Genomic DNA, 21,406 nt, shown 5'->3' with positions numbered 1-21,406 from the left:
GAAATAAGTTGTGAATTTACAATTCACAACTGATTTACTCTACTTCACCTTTCATTCATTCCAATGTATCGTAACATTATCCCACATTAATCCACCTTAATTTATAATTATTTCAACTCAGTTCACTGTAACGCACCTTATTTCATCTTCATTTACTGCTGGTGTTTCTATAATTTGTTATTATTGATTACATTTTGATTAACTCCAAAGCCCCCATCGTTTTACCTCGGCATTCATTTCAGACATTCAAATTTCGCGCTGGGCGTTGGCTCCGCCCACCTTTCTGGTCACGTGAGCCAGTCACGTGGTAGGTCATGTGGAGGCGTCACGTGGCGCGACTCTTCCGGCGATTTCAATTTTGCGACACACGCGCTTCAACAACGCTTACTTTTAATCGCTTTTTCTACTCTAATGAAGTAACTAATGGCCCGATATCCACCAAATTTTTCGCCCGGCAATCTCATATCTTCCCCCTTCTATTATAACCACTTTTTAGGCGTTATCTCTTTACAGTTCCCCGCAACTGCTGCCGACACGTTTTGCGGACACAAAAACCCGCTGACATAGTCTTGTAATGCTTTCGCGTTAATAACCAATATCCGATATTACTCATTCATGTCTATCCGCAGTCAACTTGCTTGTTTCAAAAAGATGAAGCAGGTCGTCTGGAGGCTTACATTCAATGACAGGCCGCAATTGTTCTTTTTGTAACTTTTAGGAAGTGAGATGTTTAAAATAATTGTTGCAATTTGAGTTTCTTGTTGCTCAAGAATATGGTTTATGGCAGTTTAACGCCCCAAAGCCACTCAAATGATGGACGCCGTAGTTGGGGGGCTCTGACAGTTTCGACTGCCTAGGGTTCTTTAACGTGCGCTGACATCGCCAGGTAGTCGAAATTTCTACAGATCTTTACTATAGCGTCCCTGAAAGCCTGAGTCGCTTTGGGACATTAAACTTCCATAAACCATAAACGATTTTCTTGAGCAACAAAAACTCAATATGCCACATTTTTTTTATAAAGCTTTCACTTACTGAAGCTTTCAATAAGTTTAGGAGCAAGTTCTCGGTGACGTGTGGAGACGCCGCTGCATTTATATGAGGACCATCACTGTCGCGAATCGGGTGGACGCGTCCCCAACTGCTGAAGGGGAACGCTTTCGCGTGCAGGTTCGAAGAAAGAAAAGAAACGAATGAAACAAGACAAAACGAAGCCGTGTTTATATCTTAAAGGAAAGGACCCAATGAAAGGAACGTAAACACTAAGGAAAACACACACTAGGCACGCGTAAAACACAACAGATAAAAAGAAGAGAGTTCACCGGCTACCAAGCGTCCCAGGTGGTGCGGGAATGCCTTGCAGGTAGCACAGACGCGGGTTGGCGAGTTGCGATGCGTCGCTGGCGTTGCGTTCAGGAAGGCGATGGTAGAGAGCCAGGAGATGAGGAACGGAGATGGATACGGGAGACGCTGACGAACTCTTGTCAGTCGCCCCCAAGAACTGGGCAGCTGCAGCAGGAGAACTGTAGCCGGGTCCTGTCGATGGCGTTCCGCAAACACCGTAGGCTTGTGCAGCCTATCCAAGGAAACCGTGGCAGCAAAGTGGCGATCGCAGTAGGCCTGCGTCGTTGAATTCAAGGGAGGTACACGGCAGCACAGACCCGAAGTCTGACGGCTGCCACCTCCACGCTTGAATGAGGCTTAATGATCTTGCGTCGGTGAACCAAGGGAAGTCTCTGGCAGCTCGGATCTAACGTCCGACCACTGCCACTTCAACGCTTGAACGACTAGACTTGTGGTGCGGTGTCTTCCTTTACACCTCGGTTTCCTGACGCGTAGCCTTACGCTCCTCGTGCCTGCCTCTCGCAGACCTCTTGCACGCGCACACGCGCAACGCGGGGCTGGCGCGCACAGCGCTCCGATGTCCGACGCACCACTGCCGCGTTCCAAAAGTTCCTCGACAGTGTGGTGTGCACATCCCAATCCCTGATAAAAATGGTCTATAGACTTTCTATACACTTTTTGTAGACTCTATAGCCATCCTTTAGACTCTTACTTTTGTCTATAGTAGTGTATAACTAATCTATAGGCGAAAGTCTATAGCTGCTCCAATTTACTTTTGTCTATAGATGGTCTATAGACTCTCTATAGACTAAAGTCTATAGCTGCTTCAATTTCTTTTACTCTATAGACGGTCTATAGACACTCTATAGACTAAAGTCTATAGCTGCCTCGATTTCTTTTACTGTATATACGTTCTATAGACACTCTATAGACTAAAGTATATAGCTAACTCATATTTCTTTTGTCTATAGACGGTCTATAGACTCTGTATGGACTAAGGTCTATAGCTGCCTCAATTTTCTTTCGTCTTTAGGCTGCCTATAGACTGTCTATAGCCTAAAGTCTATAACTACCTCAATTTCCTTTCGTCTATAGACGGTCTACAGAGTCGCTATAGAGTAAGGTCTATAGCTGCCTCAATTTCCTTTTGTCTATAGACTCTCTATAGACTAAAGTCTATAACTGCTTCAATTTCCTTTCGTCTATAGACTCGCTATAGACTAAGGTCTATAACTGCTTCAAATTTCTTTTCGTCTACAGACGGTCTATAGACTCTTTATGGACTAAGGTCTATAGCTGCAACAATTTTCTTTCGTCTTTAGACGGTCTACAAACTCTCTATAGACCAAGGTTTATAGCTGCCTGCCTGAATTTCGCTTCGTCTATAGAGGTTCTATAGACTAAAGTCTATAGCTGGCTCAATTTTCTTTCGTCTATAGATGGTCTATAGACTGTCTATTGACTAAGGTCTATAGCTGCCTCAATTTGCTTTCGTCTATAGACGGTCTATAGACTCTCTATAGACTACGGTCTATAGCTGCTTCAACTTTCTTTCGTCTATAGACTGTCTATAGACTCTCTATAGACTACAGTCTACGACTACCTAAATTTCCTTTTGTCTATAGACCGTACACTATAGATACTCTACTGTCTATAGACCAGTCTATAACAATCATAATTTTATCTAACAATGTTCTACACTCTGAGTTTCGACAAAGTCCAGAACAATGTCAATTTCTTTTTGCACTGCATGCTGAGGGGCCCTGCATCTCGTGACCGCAGCTATGTCGGGAGTCCTCCACCTCCTTCGCTATTACGGAAATTAAAAAATATTACGTGAGAACATTACAATTCCTGCATATTGTTTTCAGGAGCCTTGATAAGCTCCTTTTCGTTATACCGTGACGTTACCGTTATAAGTAAGCCGAGGAAAGGCAGCCGTTCGTGAAGTAAGGGCGCCCGCAAACTGTACTACATCGAACGAATACACTGTCCCCTAAAGGAATCGCTCGACACAATTCCATTCCATCTTTCGATCGTTACTATCGAACGCGCTGAAATCAGAAACATTTTATCAACGGTTCTACATTTCTCTTTAAAACGTCCTGAAAATAAAGGGGGAAAGACGGGTGTGAGAATTCAAGGAAGCGTCCATCCCTTAGAAACACCTTACAATAGTCTCAAAGAGCCTGGTCCTCTGTGCGATTAACATCTGCCTTTAATACCTTTGCAGTTTGTATTCACGTGAATGAGTGCTGCGACACGAAAATCACAGAGCCAGTATTTTTTCGTTCCTACCCTTGCACCTGTTGCTTCGGAGCCGATGACACGCTGATGTTGCGCATATCAGTTTTGTAAACACGAACACACGCAAGAAAGACGTTATGCTATGCAACATTATAATTATTATTTGAGAATTGTGCCACATACTATCCGGTAGGAGATGCGGCGCGTATACGGACAAGCTGTTAGATTTCGGTTCTATTTTCACGAAAACAATAAAGTTTTTAGAGGGTAAGCGAAGAACTTAAGCTTATAAACCAATTGCGTTCTGTGGTCTTGGATATCAGATCAAGCTACACACGGCAAGAGTGCGAGCGATAAAGATACGACCGTGAAATGGTTTTCCGTTTCACGTTTTACCCGTTTTACCGCGAGACGGCGGAGAATCATTCGGGCTGCAAACAACCCTGTGCGTGGATGCATCGGTGGCGTTGGCGTGTTTTCTCGCGGATTACGTTTTCTTCAAAATCCAACTTCATCGTCCGCTTAAGGTAAGTCTACACGTTTATATTTTATTCATTTGGTCTCCTGAACCACTCTAAGCAGAGCTGTGTGCATGTGCAGAACAGATTATGTGCGCAGCGACAAACGTCCTATCTTCGTTTCTAAGGCGGAAGCCATCGGGTTCTCGACTAATGCCGCTTATCTCTGTGCCGCTGTCTTTACTAACGCGCGGAAAGGCAGTCTGTGCGATGCCCTTGATGATAAGCCGCTCCTCGCGAGCCGTGTACTAGATTGTTCATGTTGCAAGGTATATGCGCGGCCAGAAATGACGTTTAGCCTGTGAATGACGGCCGAAATGGAACTGTGCGTTAGTCAGCGCCGTGTGAGCTCAATTTACGTTGCACCTCCGAAAACGTACTAGCATTTATTTTTTAATCTTTTTGTTATCGCCTGTCTGGACCATGGAGTGCTGTTCTTTTTGAGGTGTGCATTGCTTGCTACGTGAGGACGCTCGCTCGGTGCGCGTCGTCGACGCCGACGTTTCAGCAAAGGTGTCTTGTAATGGAGCGTGAGACGTTTGTCAAAGTTGTAGTCAAGCGGCACTGGAGGAATGGTTATAGTGTGATGGGTGAATAAAATTCGTTGCTGGCGCCAATGGGCAGCGTGCTCAAACACCGCGAAGAACCCACGAGCTGCATCCCGTTTCCCCTTCGTTGCACACGTATGGATTCGTCCATGTCTGTCATCAGAGCCGTTGGCCGCGACGCTGGCCTGCGGGCACTTCATTTTGAAAGCTGGGTAAAGGTCGGCTCGACAAGAGGTGGCTTGCATTTCGTTTCGAGTGGTTCGTTCATGAATCCCGCTCACGCGTGCACGGATTTCTCGAATACCATTTGCGCGAGAGGCAAAGTATGTGTTTCTGATTTCAGACTCCTGCGTTACGAAAGGGCCAATGTAACTTGCCGCTTATTTGCGCCTAAAATGCAATTAAGCTCTCGTGTTATTATAGCTGCGCCTGTTAAAAGCGTTAATTGTTTCATTGAAATACTTCCTACTTTGAGCGCGTTCAATGCTTTCGCTGATTTTTCTAGCAGCGTTAGGATAGGCTACCTCCATGCAAGAAACACACCTCTTTACCGCGCTTTTGGTGCTGCACTTGAAGGAAAAACTAAGTTAATTTCAAACAGTATTTTATCGTGACAGTAATATGTTGTCTCAACCTCGCGACTGCTTTTGAAACGGCGTAGCTGCAGCCTCTGTGTGCTGTATGAGTTTTCTGAATAATGAGCGCGGCATGGAAGCGCTGCAACCCGCTTGTTTGTAGGAGCGCGCGCTGATGTATGAGTATGCTGTTTCGTCTTTGTGCTTCAAGTGATAGGCGCAAATCTGTGGTGAACTGGTTGCTTCTGCCTGCTGGTTTTGTATAGCTTGTGCCCGTTCGTGTATCGGCTTAAGTACACTCCCCCAAATCTTTAACTGGCTCTGGGTTTGCATCGCTAAATGCACCTTGTAAAAAAGGTGCGTTTCGGCTACACTGCTGGCATATTCATGCTGTAATTTGACGCGTGGGATGGAATTTGCTGGTTTCTTTTTGTTAATATAATGTTTGAGTGGAGTACGTGCGTGTTCAGATCAAAGTTATCAGAAATATTCATCGTCTGCCACTACGAATAGCAATGCACGAAGAGCCTTAGGAGCAATGCAAAGAGGGAAAGCAGCTGGTGAGAATCAGGTAACAGCAGATTTGTTGAAGGACGGAGGAGAGATCGTGCTACAGAAACTAGCCACCCTGTATACGCAATGCCTTGTGACCTCGACAGTACCACAAGCTTGGAAGAACGCTAACATTATCTTATTTCATAAGAAAGGAGACGTCAAGGACTTGAAAAATTACAGACAAATCAGCTTATTGTCCGTTGCCTACAAGGTATTTACTAAGGTAATCGCTAAAATCGCTAATAGAGTTAGGACAGCCTTGGACTTTAGTCAACCAAATGATCAGGCAGGCTTTCGTAAAGGATACTCGACAATAGACCACATTCACACTATCACTCAGGTGATAGACAAATGCGCAGAATATAACCAACCTCTATATATAGCCTTCATTGATTACGAGAAAGCATTTAACTCAGTGGAAACCTCAGCTGTCATGCAGATATTGCGGAATCAGGGTGTGGAAGAGTGTTATGTGAAAATATTGGAAGATATTTATAACGATTGCACAGCTACTATAGTTCTCCATAAAGTGAGCAATAAAATTCTAATACGGAAAGGTGTCAGGCAGGGAGACACGATCTCGCCAAAGCTCTTCACTGCCTGCTTACAGGAGGTATTCCGAGGACTGGAATGGGAACAGTTGGGGATAAGAGTTAATGGAGAATACCTAAGTAATTTGTGATTCGCTGGTGTCATTGCCTTGCTAAGCCACTCAGGACAAGAACTGCAAAGCATCATGAATCAGTTAGGCAGAGTAGAACTGTGGGGCTAAGAATTAACATGCAGAAAACCAAAGTAATGTTCAACAGCCTAGCAAGGGAACAGCAGTTCGCAATTGGTAGCGAGGTGCTGGAAGTAGTAAGAGAATACATCTACTTAGAGCAGGTAGTCACCGCAGGTCCGGATCATGAGAGGGAAATAACTAGAAGAATAAGAATGGGGTAGATCGCATAGGGCAGGTTCTCTCAGATCATGAATGGTAGCTTACCAATATCCCTGAAGAGAAAAGTATACAACAGCTGTATCCTACCGGTACTCAGCTATGGGGCAGAAACGTGGAGGCTAACCAAGAGGGTTCAGCTTAAGTTAAGGACAACGAAGCGAGTTATGGAAAGGAAAATGATAGGTTTAACGCTAAGAGATCGGAAGAGGGCGGAGTGGGTGAGGGAACAAACGCGGGTTAATGACATCTTAGTTGAAATCAGGAGGAAGAAATGGGCTTGGGCAGGGCATGTAATGCGAAGGCAAGATAACCGTTGGTCCTTAAGGGTATCGGAGTGGATTCCAAGAGAAAGCAAACGTAGCAGGGGACGGCAGAAAGTTAGGTGGGCGGATGAGATTAAGAAGTTTGCGGGGATACAGTGGCGGCCACTGACAAAGGACAGGGTTAATTGGAGAGACATGGGAGAGGCCTTTGCCCTGCAGTGGGTGTAGTCAGGCTGATGATGATGATGACTACGAAGAGCCGAAACAAGCGGAATACGCAGCAATGGTTCTGGTGGCGCATTTGCACTTGCTCTGGGTAAACGACTTGTCCGCCATGAAAGGAGTAGTAGTTTACCCAAAGGATGAGGCCATAGGGACCAGATCCATTGCTGCGTATGCCGCTTGTTTCAGCTGTTCGTAGTGGCAGACGAATATTTCTGATAACGTTGATCTAAACACGCAAGTACTCCACTAAAACTTTATATGAACAAAAAGGAACCACGAAATGACATTTCACTCGTCAAATTACAGCATGAATATGGCAGCAGTGTAGCCGAAAGGCACCTTTTTTTACAAGGTGCATTTAGCGATGCAACACCCGAGCCAGTTAAAAATTTGGCCGGGTGTACCAGGCTTCACGCAGGGTATTTTGAAGCGCTTCTTCTGTAGCGGTTATAAGAATAAATGCTGCAATATTCTCCTTTTTGGATCCCTGTGTAAGGTGCACTGAATCTGTATTTTATGGAGGTGGCATTCTCAACAGCTCCTTGCGAGTCAATGCAGATATGCGGCACGATTGTTCAAAGTCTTCTGTTACAAATAATGTAAAAAGATCGCCATACAGAGATCAGTATTGGCTGTAACGGTATTGCCATACAGAAATCAGTATCAGTACTGGATTCAAAGTAGAGTGCTCCAGAGCTATCATATTCGTCTGGCGACCGGAAAGATGCAGGTTCGATTCCGGCCTAGGCGGTCGCATTTTAATAGACGCAAAATGCTAAAGGCCTCTGTATTCTGCACAGGTGGCCGAAATTATTCAGCTGCCTTTCACTTCAGCATCTCGTAGCCCGTGTCGCGTTGGGTCTTTGAACCCCATAAAACCAAACCATAAAGATCAAGATTGCCTCTCTAGAATGGCATAGCCAGAATATGCCTTGCATTGTAAAGCACATGTGTAGAGATGGAATGGGAATTTTTTTTCAGTTCCTCTTATATTATTTTTTTCCTTCGTGCTGTACAGGTGAACATGGCTGGATGATTGACTGCAGACAAAGAATGCTTCCGAGGAAACTAGCCGGACTGTTACCTTCAACATTTATGTTACTATGGTGCATTCTTATGGTGCATGTATTGCATATTCCCAGCCTGGATAGTCTGGAAATAAACTAAAATTGTAAGTATATTGATTGTGTCATTTGTGATCTCTGTCATGCGACCTTTTTCAACGGTTGTCGACTGTCTGTCTATAGGCAGTCTATAGATAATGGTCTACTAATAGCTTAGTAGACAGAGGTCTATATACTGTCTACAGACAAAGGTCTACAGCAGTGCAAGGCCCCACACCTATGTAATGTCTATAGACATATGTCTACTGGACCAGTAGACGATCTACAGACAACTCTATAGAAAATGTATGGCGATAAGTCTATAGATCGTCTATAGACTGTCTATAGACCTGTGTCTATAGACTTCCTATAGACTTTCAGTAGACGTTTGTCTATAGACTGTCTCTAGACAAAAGTCTACTAAAAGTGTATGGCCATAAATCTATAGACTGTCTCTAGACCAGTCTATATGATTTGTCTATAGACAGTCTATAGACTTCATAGACTAAAGTCTATAGACAGTCTATGGACTGTCTAAACAAATTTGTGTAAGCAATCTGTAATCTAAATCCTTAAAAAATCTGCCCTGTGGTCTCTTCAGAGGCTTTTTAATGCGAAAATTACAACTTCTTCCACTTAAACGCCACAGGTTTCTAGATTTAGTGGCGCTGTCCCGATTCGATCATCGGATCTACGGGAACATTTTTTCTGTTTTATTTTGCACGAATACATACATTTATTTGTGTGCTGTATATTTTATTGTGTTTCTGGGTTTTTCGTATTTAAATGTTTGTTCGTAACTTTTTGTACAGGCTTCATTATCCTTGACGAAATAATGTCGAATGTTTAGAATTGTGCTGTCCCGAGTCCAGTTTGAATTTCCCGCCCGGGCGCCAACTTCATCTGCGAACACTGGACTTCTCTCCTCCCCGCTCTTTCTCTTCCTTCTCCCCGTGCGCCTTCCCTCTCGCCCGCGTGCTTTCTCCCTATTTACACCTCCCTCCGGAGGTGTCATGTTACGTAACTCGTGACTCTCTCGTTCCTTCTACCGCGCTGCACGACTGTGGCAGCACCGCGTTTTTACAAGTTGTAAATGCCTGGATAAATGTTCGATTTTCCTTGTGTTTGCGACCTGTCATCTATCTGAGGAGTGGCCGCATCCCCAACGCGTGCCACGGGATCAGAATAGTAAAAACGCGATGAACGTCGAGTCGGTGTCTCGCGCAATCTTCGAAAGCACCTAGGCTCCGCTGGCTGGCTCCGCTCTTCAGAAGTTCCGTTTTCGCATCGCAGCCACGGACGACATGGCGTCACAAGACCGCAAGTCGCCCGCTGCTCAAGTGAGTCCGGACCAGTCTCATTTTGCATGCTCTGAGAACACAGCAAGCTATGTGCAGTCACGGCATTCGTCGCGCTCAGCTCGTTCGGAGCGTTCGGCAGTCTCGACAACGCCAAGCATGCTGGCCGCCAGAGCAAGAGCGGAGGCCGCCGCGGCGCGAGTACAGGCTTCTCTCAAGAGGAAAGAAGCCGCGGTGAAACTGGAAAAGGCCAGACTGGAAGAACAAGAGAAAAGTGCGGCTGCGGCAATCGAACGCCAGAAAGCCGAGCTAGACACAGAGTTACAAGTCATGCAGTTGGAAAGAGAAGCGGCCGCCGCGGAAGCGCAAGCGGACGTCCTGGAGGCTGCCGTAGATCAGCACAGCGGGGAGCATCACATCTGTCGGACTGTCTTCGAGGCATCCGAAGACCGCGCTCAACGTACTTTTGACTACGTGCTTGACCAGGCTCACGTGCGCATCGGCCCGCGCCAGCAATCGCAGCAGCATGACGGCGGGGAGCATTACATCTGTCAGAACGCTAATGAAGCACCTGAAGACCGCGCTCCATGCACACCAAGCACTCGCAACCAAGGCATCACGCAGAACATTGGTACTCAGCAGGGAGATGAAGCTAACGCCCCTGAACTGACCGCCATGGCAAAGTATCTGATTCGGCGCGACCTTGTGAGTACCTCGCTTACGAAGGTCGACGACTGCCCTGAAAACTACCGGTCGTGGAAATCTACGTTCAAGGGAATGACTCAGACTCTCGAAGTCACGGCAAGCGAGGAACTTGACCTTCTCGTGAAATGGCTTGGGACTGAATCGTCAACCTACGCGAAGAGGCTGCGTTCCGTGCACGTCGACAGCCCAGAGGCCGGGTTAAAGGTAGTTTGGGAAAGACTTGAGGAATGCTATGGTCGCCCGGAAATTATAGAAGAGGCCATCTTTCGAAGAATTTCGAACTTCCCCAGACTGACCGACAAAGACACCCAGAAATTGAGAGAGCTGGGAGACCTCCTTCTTGAAGTTGAGGCAGCAAAATGTGACCCTCACCTGACTGGGCTCTCCTATCTCGACACCGCAAGAGGGGTAAACCCCATTGTAGACAAGCTGCCCCAGCGCTTGCAAGACATGTGGATCGCGAAAGGCTCCAAGTACAAACAGAACCATCAGGTCGCCTTTCCCCCTTTCTCGTTCTTTGCCAGCTTTATCAGGGACCAAGCGAAAACGAGAAACGATCCTAGCTTCAAACTCAGCTCCGCAAGCGGCACCCCTTCAAGGCTCACAAGAGTAGACAGATGGGCATCGGATGGAAGCCCGAGAAGAGCACCCATCTCAGTGCAAATGACGGACGTGGAAGCAAGCACTGACCATCCGCCCTCAAACGCATTAAAGTGGCACGATGCAACCAAGTATTGTCCTCTGCACAGGAAGCCTCACCCCCTCCGGAAGTGTCGCGCATTCAGGGAAAAGCCGCTGGATGAACGAAAATCTTTGCTGAAAAAATTTGGGATATGCTACAGGTGCTGCGCTTCGACAGACCACTTTGCAAGAGACTGCAAAACAGTTCTCAAATGCGACGATTGTGGTAGCGATCGGCATGCCACGGCGCTTCACGCTGGAAATGTCAGCCACAAGCCTCCTCTAGCTCAGAACGATGCTGAAGATGCAATTATAGACAAGGATTTTGCACTTGAGGTGTCATCTAAGTGCACAGAGGTTTGCGGTGAAAACAACGGTGTCAAATCCTGCTCCAAGATCTGCTTGGTGAAAGTAAGTCATCCGACTCAGCCTCACAAGACTGCAAAAATGTATGCCATCTTAGACGACCAGAGCAACAGGTCCCTTGCAAGGACAGAGTTCTTCCACATTTTCGGACTCAATGGTCACAGTTCCCCCTACACACTAAGGACATGTGCTGGAACTACGGATGCAATAGGAAGAAGAGCGTCTGGCTTTCTCATAGAAGACATACATGGCTCCGTGAAGCTTCCGTTGCCAACGCTTATCGAATGCAACGAAATGCCTAACAACAGGACCGAGATTCCAACACCGGAAGTTGCATTGCATCACCCTCATCTCAGAGCTGTTGCTAAATTCATTCCTTGTTTGGACCCGGAGGCCACGATTCTACTTCTCCTCGGGAGAGACATCCTCAGAATACACAAGGTTCGACAACAGCGCAACGGACCGGCTGATGCGCCATTTGCTCAGAAACTGGATCTGGGATGGGTCATCGTAGGAAATCTCTGCGTAAGTCGAAGTCGCACACCGGACTGTGTCAGCAACGTCAAAACAAACGTCCTCGAAAATGGACGTCCCTCTCTTTTCGAGCCATGTGAGAACCATTTCTTGGTCAAAGAGAAACTCACTGTCATGGAGGGGTCGACACACTGCTTCCAACCAGCTCAGCACGCTGTTAGGAAACACAGCTATGACGATGGGATCGCTGAAACGCTGTTCCAGACAACGGAGGATGACAACAGACCTTCACTTTCTGTCGAGGACAGGAAGTTCTTGAAGCTGATGGACGACGAGTTCTCAAAGGACGAATCCAACAGTTGGATAGCGCCTCTCCCCTTTCGTTCTCCAAGGCCATGGCTTCCGAATAACAAATGCTTGGCCGAATCGCGGCTCACAGCTGTCGTACGGACCTTGAAGAGAAAGCCAGAACTTATGGAACAGTTCACGGCCTTCATGGACAAGATGTTCAAGAATGGCCATGCCGAAGAAGCTCCACCGGTTAAAGAAGGAGAAGAGTGTTGGTACCTCCCCATCTTTGGTGTTTGCAACCCACGAAAACCCGGCGAAACACGAGTTGTGTTCGACTCCAGTGCACAGTTCAAAGGCATGTCTTTAAACAGTGTGCTGCTTACCGGTCCAGACTTGATCAACAGCCTGCTCGGAGTGCTCATCCGATTCCGGAAGGAACCCGTGGCCATAACTGTGGACATAAAGCACATGTTCTACTGTTCCTGGTACAAGACGATCACCGAAATTATCTGAGATTTCTGTGGTTCCGCAACAACAACATCTACAGTGACGTGGTGGAGTATCGAATGAAGGTTCATTTGTTTGGAAATAGTCCTTCACCAGCAGTTGCAACCTATGGGCTGCTGAGAACAGCACGAGAACGAGAGGAAGAATTTGGCAGCGACGCCAGGCAGTTCATCGAGAGGGATTTCTATGTGGACGATGGGTTGAAGTCTCTCTCTACAGACAAGGAAGCCATCAGCCTGATACACCGCACACAGCAGATGTTGGCCGCGTCAAACCTCAAGCTCCACAAAATAGCCTCTAACTGCCCTACAGTGTTGGAAGCATTCCGAGAAAAAGACCGTGCCAAGGATTTGAAGGATCTTGACTTGTGCAATGGCACGCCACCAATCCAACGCAGTCTGGGAGTTTCTTGGAACCTGAAGAAGGATGTCTTCACATTTACGACTGCAATCCAAGAGAAGCCATTCACTCGGCGCGGTGCTTGTCAGTGGTGAATAGCCTGTCCGACCCACTTGGGTTTGTTGCTCCAGTAATCGTTCAAGGGAAGTCCCTCCTCCGAGAGATGCTCGTTGGGACATGCGACTGGGACTGTCCACTTCCTGAAGACAGGAGGGCCGCGTGGGAGACGTGGAAAGACTCCTTGCAAGTACTCGAGCAGCTGGACATACCTCGCACCTATTCCCCTGCCTCACTCACTACCGCACAGCGCAAGGAACTGCACATATTCTCCGACGCATCAACCAAGGCTGTGGCTGCGGTGGCTTACCTCAGAGTGGCATATCCAGATGGTGCGTGTCATGTTGGGTTCGTCATAGGAAAGGCTAAGCTAGCACCACATCCGGAACACACCATTCCAAGGCTTGAACTGTGCGGCGCGGTGTTGGCAGTGGAGCTAGCAGAGCTCGTCAGTCGTGAAATAGATATGGAGCTTGATGCTGTAAATTTCTACACTGACAGCAAGGTGGTTCTAGGTTACATACATAATGAGACTCGGAGGTTTTATGTGTATGTCAGTAACAGGGTCGAACGCATCAGGAGCTCTACACGGCCAGAGCAATGGCACTACGTTCCTTCAGACGTGAACCCTGCGGACCTCGGAACAAGGTCTGTGCCAGCAGCCCAAATGGCAGGATCGGCCTGGCTGACAGGCCCGGAGTTTTTGTATCATCAAGAACACTGCTCGCGGGTATTGAAGGGCAAGTTCAACTTGGTCGATGCTGATTCCGACACGGAGGTGCGGCCCCAGGCAAATGTTCTCGCAACCAGTGTAGACGTGCAAGAACTCGGCAGCAGGCGGTTCGAGCGCTTCTCGAGTTGGATTAAGCTGACTCGCGCAGTTGCAATGCTCGTGCGGCTGGTGAGCAAATTTCGGGGCACCTCTCACAACGTGTCAGACTGCCCGCATAACAGCTCATCTCGACAACTAGGACCTTCTACAGAACACCTAGCCCGAGCGAAGGCAGTCATTATTCTGTCTGTCCAGAAAGAAGCGTTTTCAGACGAGTTGAAAAGCTTGCAACGAGGAAAGCGACTTCCGAAGTCAAGCCTTCTGTGGAGGCTGGACCCATGGGTTGATTCCGACGGTCTTTTGAGAATTGGTGGCCGACTAGACAGAGCAAACCATTTCGACCAGCAAGAGCGGAAGCCCATCATCATGCCAGGACGGCACCACGTCACCACCCTGATTGTGCGGCATTACCACGAGCTGGTAAAACATCAAGGCCGCCATTTCACTGAGGGAGCAGTCAGGGCAGCTGGGTTCTGGATCGTCGGAGCTAAGCGCAGCATCGCCTCATACATACACAGTTGTGTTACGTGTTGCAAGCTCAGAGGAAGGCAGCTGCAGCAGAAGATGGCAGACCTGCCTGCAGAGAGACTAAGCACCGAGCCACCTTTCACTTATGTCTGACTAGATGTATTTGGCCCGTGGCAAGTCGCTTCTCGTCGGACTAGAGGCGGTGAGGCCAACAGCAAAAGGTGGGCCGTGCTCTTCACTTGCATGAGTATCCGCGCTGTTCACATCGAAGTGATCGAGAGCATGGACACCTCAAGTTTTATTAATGCTCGCCGGAGATTCTTCGCCATAAGGGGCCCGGCAAAGCAGCTGAGGTCCGATTGCGGTACGAACTTTGTTGGAGCGTGCTCAGAACTAAAACTGGACACCAGTGGCCCAGACCACGAGAAGCTAGGAACATTCCTGTCAGACCAAGGATGCACTTGGGTATTCAACCCCACTCATGCTTCTCACCTACACATTGTGTGCCTACATTTACGTAACAATATGTTACACAGCTCCCTGAAGTCATTGAACTAGTGTTTGTTTTGTAGTCCCGCGCTCTTTGACGAGATATGACGAAGCTAGATGTTGTGTTTATGTACCGAGAATTCTGAACGAATTGCCAGATGAAGTATATATTCTTGGTTACATCAAGAAATGCATTAAAAAAACATGCTTGGTTCTGTGTAACGTGTTAAAATGTATTAGTCCATATTTCTGTGATATGTATGTGCTACCTATCTGATGTTGATTTTTATTTTGTCCCTTGTTGATGTTGATTTTTCCCAACTTTTGGTTCTCTGCATATGTCAAAGTTAGCTATTGCGTACTCGTCTGCTGGCGTTGTTGGGCCGAGTCCCTGAAGCTATTGGTAGCTTTGACATGCCCACTTCTGGAACTCTGTATTCTTTTCGTGAAATAAAACGTATCTTGTAAAACGTATGTAAAACGCATGTAAAACGTGCGTATGTCTGCGCGGTTCCGCTGCCTGTCGGGCTCTGCCGCTCAAGCCCTATGAGGCTTTGGCAGGCCGGATTTCTGTACATTTTTTTTAATATTTGGCGCAATAAAGTATTATTATTATTATTATTATTATTATTTTGTTCCCTTGCATATGTCAAAGTTGGCTATTGCACACCCGTCTGCTGACTTTGCCAGGCATAGTCCCTCAAGCCATTGATGGCTTTGACATGCCCGCTTCTGGAACTTTGTATTCTTTTCGTACAATAAAACAAACATTATTATTATTATTATTATTATGTATTCGGTGATTACTGTTTACGCCTTGTATGTAATCTGTTGCTTTCCAGTGTTGGGGCTTGCCATTATCATGACTAACTGTCCTGTGACGTGACAAAAGGAATGTATTATACATAATTACACCGTGACGGCTGAACTGCAGGTAGGCCATATACCTAACGGTCAGTAATGACTGCTAAATGCTGAGGTAGCACAACTGTACTGCTATGGACTATAACTGGTTCAACATAATGGAAACCGCGTCTGTGTTGTCTCTCTCATAATCCTGCCCTCGTGCGCTGCTGTTTTCCACAATTGAACCCTGCTGGTTTTCCTGAAAGGGGCTGTTTAATTTGAAACAAGTAGGAAACAAGCAGGTGCACTGATCAACTCCAGTCTTCTATGGATATTTACCAGAATGGTGAAGGGCCTGCAAATATGGCTCAGCTACTGAGGTGTCTACTGGTTCCATACAACGTTGGGACTGTTTCTTGGCAGTTTTGTAAGAATCAATTAAGTGCTTTCTTTTGAGTATTTTGCGTTCCACATTGATTTACAGCAATTTCTGCTGAAATGCGTTCGGCCTAATTGTTTCCCGTAATAATGTATATCGAACAACAGAGCATATATATATGTATTTGCGAGTGCCTTCGTAGTGCGGACCCTCGTGGCACCCGTTTGTAGTCTCTCCTCTCTGTTCGCAGTCTTTAATGTGCATAGTATCCGAAAAGGTTCTTTTCCCTGCGGGCTCTTCGAAGATTCAGTTCTCACGCGATGTAGACGAAAGGCCTTCATAGGTTCCTCGACCACAGGCGTACGCGGGAATACGCTGCTCCCCGTACATGCTGAATACCCGCTGCCGGATCAAGTGTCGCTTCTGCCCGCGGCAGCGCATTATTCAGCAGCTGCAGTTGAACCGCGCTTCTTCGCCGTCTTCCCGGCGCCGGTACGCGGCGATCCATATTGCTCACCGTTCTGCGCCGTTTCGTCCGTCGTCATGCATGCGCACGTGCACATGTGTAGCGCTGCTCGTTCCTAGCCGTGTGCGAAAGTCCAACCGCGCGCTTAAATTTGCATCTTTACCGCATATCTCAAGATATATTGTCACGTTGTAGTGACGGCAGGCCAGCGGTTATAATTGTTTTACAAGAACGGGCGTTTGTCGTCGCTTCCGTCTTCACGCATCGATTTACCGAGCAGATCCATGCATGCATAACTGGGACATATTTCGTGTCTATATATACGGATGCAGATCTACGCAAGCGGATCCACGTCCATACATATATGTCTGCGACCATCCATTCATATGGATAAGTTTCCGTAAGTGCTGCGCAGAGGCATATGCATACAGACTGCATGTGTCGTAAATGACGTCAGTAAGGACTCCGTACGCTCCGGCCATATAGCCGCGTCCGTATCCGTCCATATTCCATACGTTCCGTAAGTTCGTCCTTAACACCTTATGAAGTCCATATGCTCTCCGCACACAGCCGTCCGTACCCACCGTATATTCCATAAGGCCGTCCGTAACACCATATGACGCCCGCATGTTCTCCGCATATAACCGTCCGTAACCTCCGCACGGTTTCTATAAGATCCATATGGGCTTCCGTAAAGTCCGTACGGCATCCGTTTGATTTCTGTATGCGCCTTGCGGAAAATGTACGGAAACCGTATGCCTTCCATATAGTTGCATACGGATTCGTTTCAGTAGGGAGGTGTCACACGGCGAATTTTGGACTCCATGCTTCTTGAGAGTACCTCTCGTCGCCTTACTCACGAAGACTTGGTAACCTTCTTGGCGGAAGTCTCGGGGATCATAAATTCCCGACCCCTCGTTCCTGTCTCAACCGACCCGGAGTGCTGGGAAGTGCTGACTCCTTCAACACTCCTGACCCAGAAAGTCGGCGGCAACACAGTGCCACCAGCCTTCGGTGAAAAGAATGTGTATCGGCGACAGTGGCGGCAGGTTCAGTGGCTGGCCGACGCCTTTTGGTGCCGTTGGCGACGCGAGTTCCTTACCACCCTGCAGAGTCGTCGGAAGTGGCAGGGGACAACTCGGAATCTCAAGGCAGGTGACCTCGTGCTCCTGAGAGACAGCCACATTCATCGCAACGAGTGGCCCATGGGACTCATTGTGAACGCCATCGCGAGTGCGGACGGCAGGGTGCGAAAGGTCGAGATCAAGACGGCCACACGGGGAGTGATAAAGACGTTTCTCCGTCCTGTGACTGAGACACTGCTGCTTATTCCGTGTGAGGACTGAACACATCACATAGTGGTTATATGTATAACCAGACGGGGAGTGTGCTGTCCCGAGTCCAGTTTGAATTTCCCGCCCGGGCGCCAACTTCATCTGCGAACACTGGACTTCTCTCCTCCCCGCTCTTTCTCTTCCTTCTCCCCGTGCGCCTTCCCTCTCGCCCGCGTGCTTTCTCCCTATTTACACCTCCCTCCGGAGGTGTCATGTTACGTAACTCGTGACTCTCTCGTTCCTTCTACCGCGCTGCACGACTGTGGCAGCACCGCGTTTTTACAAGTTGTAAATGCCTGGATAAATGTTCGATTTTCCTTGTGTTTGCGACCTGTCATCTATCTGAGGAGTGGCCGCATCCCCAACGCGTGCCACGGAATCAGAATAAGAATAGTGACCACTGTACGTTCTATTTCTTTCTAAAATTAATTTTTGTTTAAAAAATAATTGCAATCACGTTTGTAGGACGGATGTCTTAGAAATTAGAATATTAGAGCCGCGGACTCTATTCAATGGCTGCCTGGGTTCCTTGCAAGTATTTCACTGCTCAAACAGTCAATGAATGCTTCTGCTGACAACAGTGCGAATGAAACAGCACTAAAGTAATCGAAAATGCCTTACGGCTTACTGCTGTTTGTAATTCATGTCGTTCAAAAATAGGCGGATGCGTTAAAGACTGCTCAACTACACCTCTTCAGCGCAAAACAATATGGAACAACACTGCTTGCGTAAGTGGTGCTATTTCCAACAACTTTCACTTGGCAGCTTAAACCTATAAGCGAGGTAGTCAATCTGAATAAGTCATTTTTTCCACAGTGTGTTGCTGCATGAAACTTCGGCGATCATCTGCTGCCTTGAGGCAGTTCATTCGGAGCGGGCCTGAGTTGCATTAAATACGTGGTCAATCTTTGACGACAATCCTGTCAGTTCCTCAGTTGGGCCGTCATTGTCTGTTCGATATCTTTTGCAGAGATCGTAGCTTCGCTCCTAATTTAACGCACAATATTTCATGGAAGGTCCATGTAGTGCCAATGTGATATTGGTAAAGCATGGGCTCTAACAAATCTAAAAAACGACAAGTGCCCTGATCAAAGAATAGGCATTGATCACCCTGGTTTGTAGTGTCTCTTGCATCATATTTACATCAGGTACAATACAGGAAGCCATAAACATTCTAACTCCCTAAAAAAAACAAATGTTCCTTTTGACAAGCGGGCTTGCGGTTTATATACGAGAGAAAGCAAAGGTAGCTTTTATGGTTTATTATTCAAGTAAGTTTAACGTCCCAAAATGACTCAGGCTATGAGGGATGCCGTAGTGAAGGTCTCCGGAAATTTTGACCACATGGGATTCTTTAGCGTGCACTGACATCCCACAGTACGCGGGCCTCTAGAATTTCGTCTCCATCGATACTCGACCGCCGCGGCCGGAATCGAACCCGCGTCTTTCGGGTTAGCAACCAAGCACCGTAACCACTAGGCTACCGTGGCGGACACAAAAGAAGCTCTGTACAAGTGTTGCTATGCCAAAAGTACTCCAACCAGGCGCCAACTAATTATAGTATTTACCCCACTGGTCTTAATAGCCACTAACATACCCATGTATCATTTATTGAAAAGATAGTATACAGCCATTTAGTCAACGTTGAACAACAACCTTCGTTACGGTTTAACGAGTGGCAGTTACCCTGAAGCACACCCTTTTACCGCGTGTCTAGGTTCCAAGAGGGCAGCAGAATTCCAAAAGACCGAATGGGTTTTTTATTAATGGGGTGCATTGCCCTCCTGACAATTTTTAATTGCCGGCTGTTCAGCCACGTTCGTTCTCCTAACAACATGAAGCCACATTTTGTGTACTTTTCTGCTCCCTGTTCTCCCTCGTCAAAGCGGCACGAGGCTGCAAAAGGCAATAATAGCCCGAGTATATCCGCTGTTTTCAGAACATTCCAGGCACTGTGTCAGAAAACTAGACAGAAAAGCTCCATAAAATTTGTAGTGCTTGCTAGTTTTTAAACACACTACTTCGCGGCCTGATCACAGATCTCGGGGGCTATAAAAGGCAACGCTGCAGCAGAGCTCGCAGAAAGTCCAACAGGACGAGATGAACTTGATCTGCGTCCTTTCCCTCTTGGGAGCACTTGCGCTCAGGTCCACCTTCGGAAAGGAAGCGAAGGGTGAAGAACCAGTGGACACCCTCAGAGTAAGGAACCAGTCTATAACAAATCGACCTTACTTATCATAAAATACAAGGAGATCAATGAAGTACTGTTTTTGAAAATCTTGATGAATTCGAAAACCATTTTTATTGCATCTTTCCTTCCCTTCCAAGAATCTTCTTTTGTGGTGAGCTTTTATACTACTACTTGCTGTTTGCTTTATGTGATAGATGGCGTATGTCTTAGGGAGCAAGCGTATGCCTCCATAACATATGTATTTCCTGATATCCGCCCCTCGGTGGCTCAGTGGTTAAGATGCTCGGCTTCTGACCCGAAAGACGCAGGTTCGATCCCGGCCGCGGCGGCTACATTTCGGTGGAGGTAAAATGCTAGGCGTCCTTGTACTGTGCGATGTCAGTGCACGTTAAAGAACCACAGGTGGCCAAAATTGTGGCAGCCCTCCACTACGGCGTCCCTCATAGCCTGAGTCACTTTGAGACGCCAAATCCCATAAACTAAACCTCTTATCCAGCGCAACCTGCGACAATGCATTTTTAGTTCTGTAAAATTCTCGTTTAACAATTGTAGGGTGGTGTGGGTTGGAATTGAAACAATTAGGCGTGATCCAGTGAGTCATGTACACGCAGTAAACAGACGGGAAAGCTAGGTGCGCTAACTTACAAACCTTAACGTAACAAATGTGCATTACTAGTAAACATCCGCTCAAAAAATTCATTTTGCACAAATAGTAAAGTTAAAAATATGGACTAGGTCGACGCAAAAAATTTTGTCCTGATAAAGAAGAAAAAATACAGAACTGTTCAATGCAATATTGACTGAGACTAGGAGACACCATCAGTTCATTAAAATTTGCAGGAATATTTTTTCATGTTCTGGCAATAAAATTTAAAACAAAATGCAAAATTTACATTGCAAAATAAAACTACATATTTTCCACTCTTTATTTGTGCCCCGGCTATGAGCCCGTCCTGTTTCGCGTGCATGTCGATGAGAGAGTGGCTTTTAATCTCCCAATTAGCATAAATGGGGCTATGAAGTGCAGGCCTTATGAGGGTAATCAAAAACGCCTAGTAGGAACCATTATCGGATGTCATAACAGTTTTGAGGGAATTATTATTGATCTTACAGCTGTCATGGAACCTTTAAAAGCTACAAAATGAGTCATTCATGCAGGAATTAGCATATGAAGAGCGCATGATGTCATAAAAAACGCAGTCATCAGCTTGCATGGAAATGTTCGAGGTGATGCTGTTTGCAAGACATGCCATTGTTATACAATCGAAATAATAAAAGGCCTAACGACCTAGCCTCATGGCCCGA

General features: G+C 46.9%; 1 protein-coding gene across 1 annotated transcript; it reads left to right on the top strand.

The window, feature by feature from the left end:
- Positions 1–12,016: 12,016 nt before the first annotated feature.
- On the top strand, positions 12,017–12,646 carry LOC149360372 (uncharacterized). The gene has a single exon (XM_089567847.1). The coding sequence runs from the start codon at positions 12,017–12,019 to the stop codon at positions 12,644–12,646; it is 630 nt and encodes a 209-aa protein (XP_089423973.1).
- Positions 12,647–21,406: the final 8,760 nt, after the last annotated feature.

The sequence above is a fragment of the Amblyomma mixtum genome, chromosome 2 (genome assembly GCF_055824585.1).
Source record: "Amblyomma mixtum isolate Tamu chromosome 2, ASM5582458v1, whole genome shotgun sequence".
Taxonomy (NCBI): Eukaryota; Metazoa; Arthropoda; class Arachnida; order Ixodida; family Ixodidae; genus Amblyomma; species Amblyomma mixtum.
This window is presented reverse-complemented; position numbering and strand designations above follow the sequence as displayed.

Excerpts from the sequence above, each read along its gene's own strand:
- LOC149360372 (XM_089567847.1), top strand. The coding sequence starts at position 12,017 with ATGGAGGGGTCGACACACTGCTTCCAACCAGCTCAGCACGCTGTTAGG.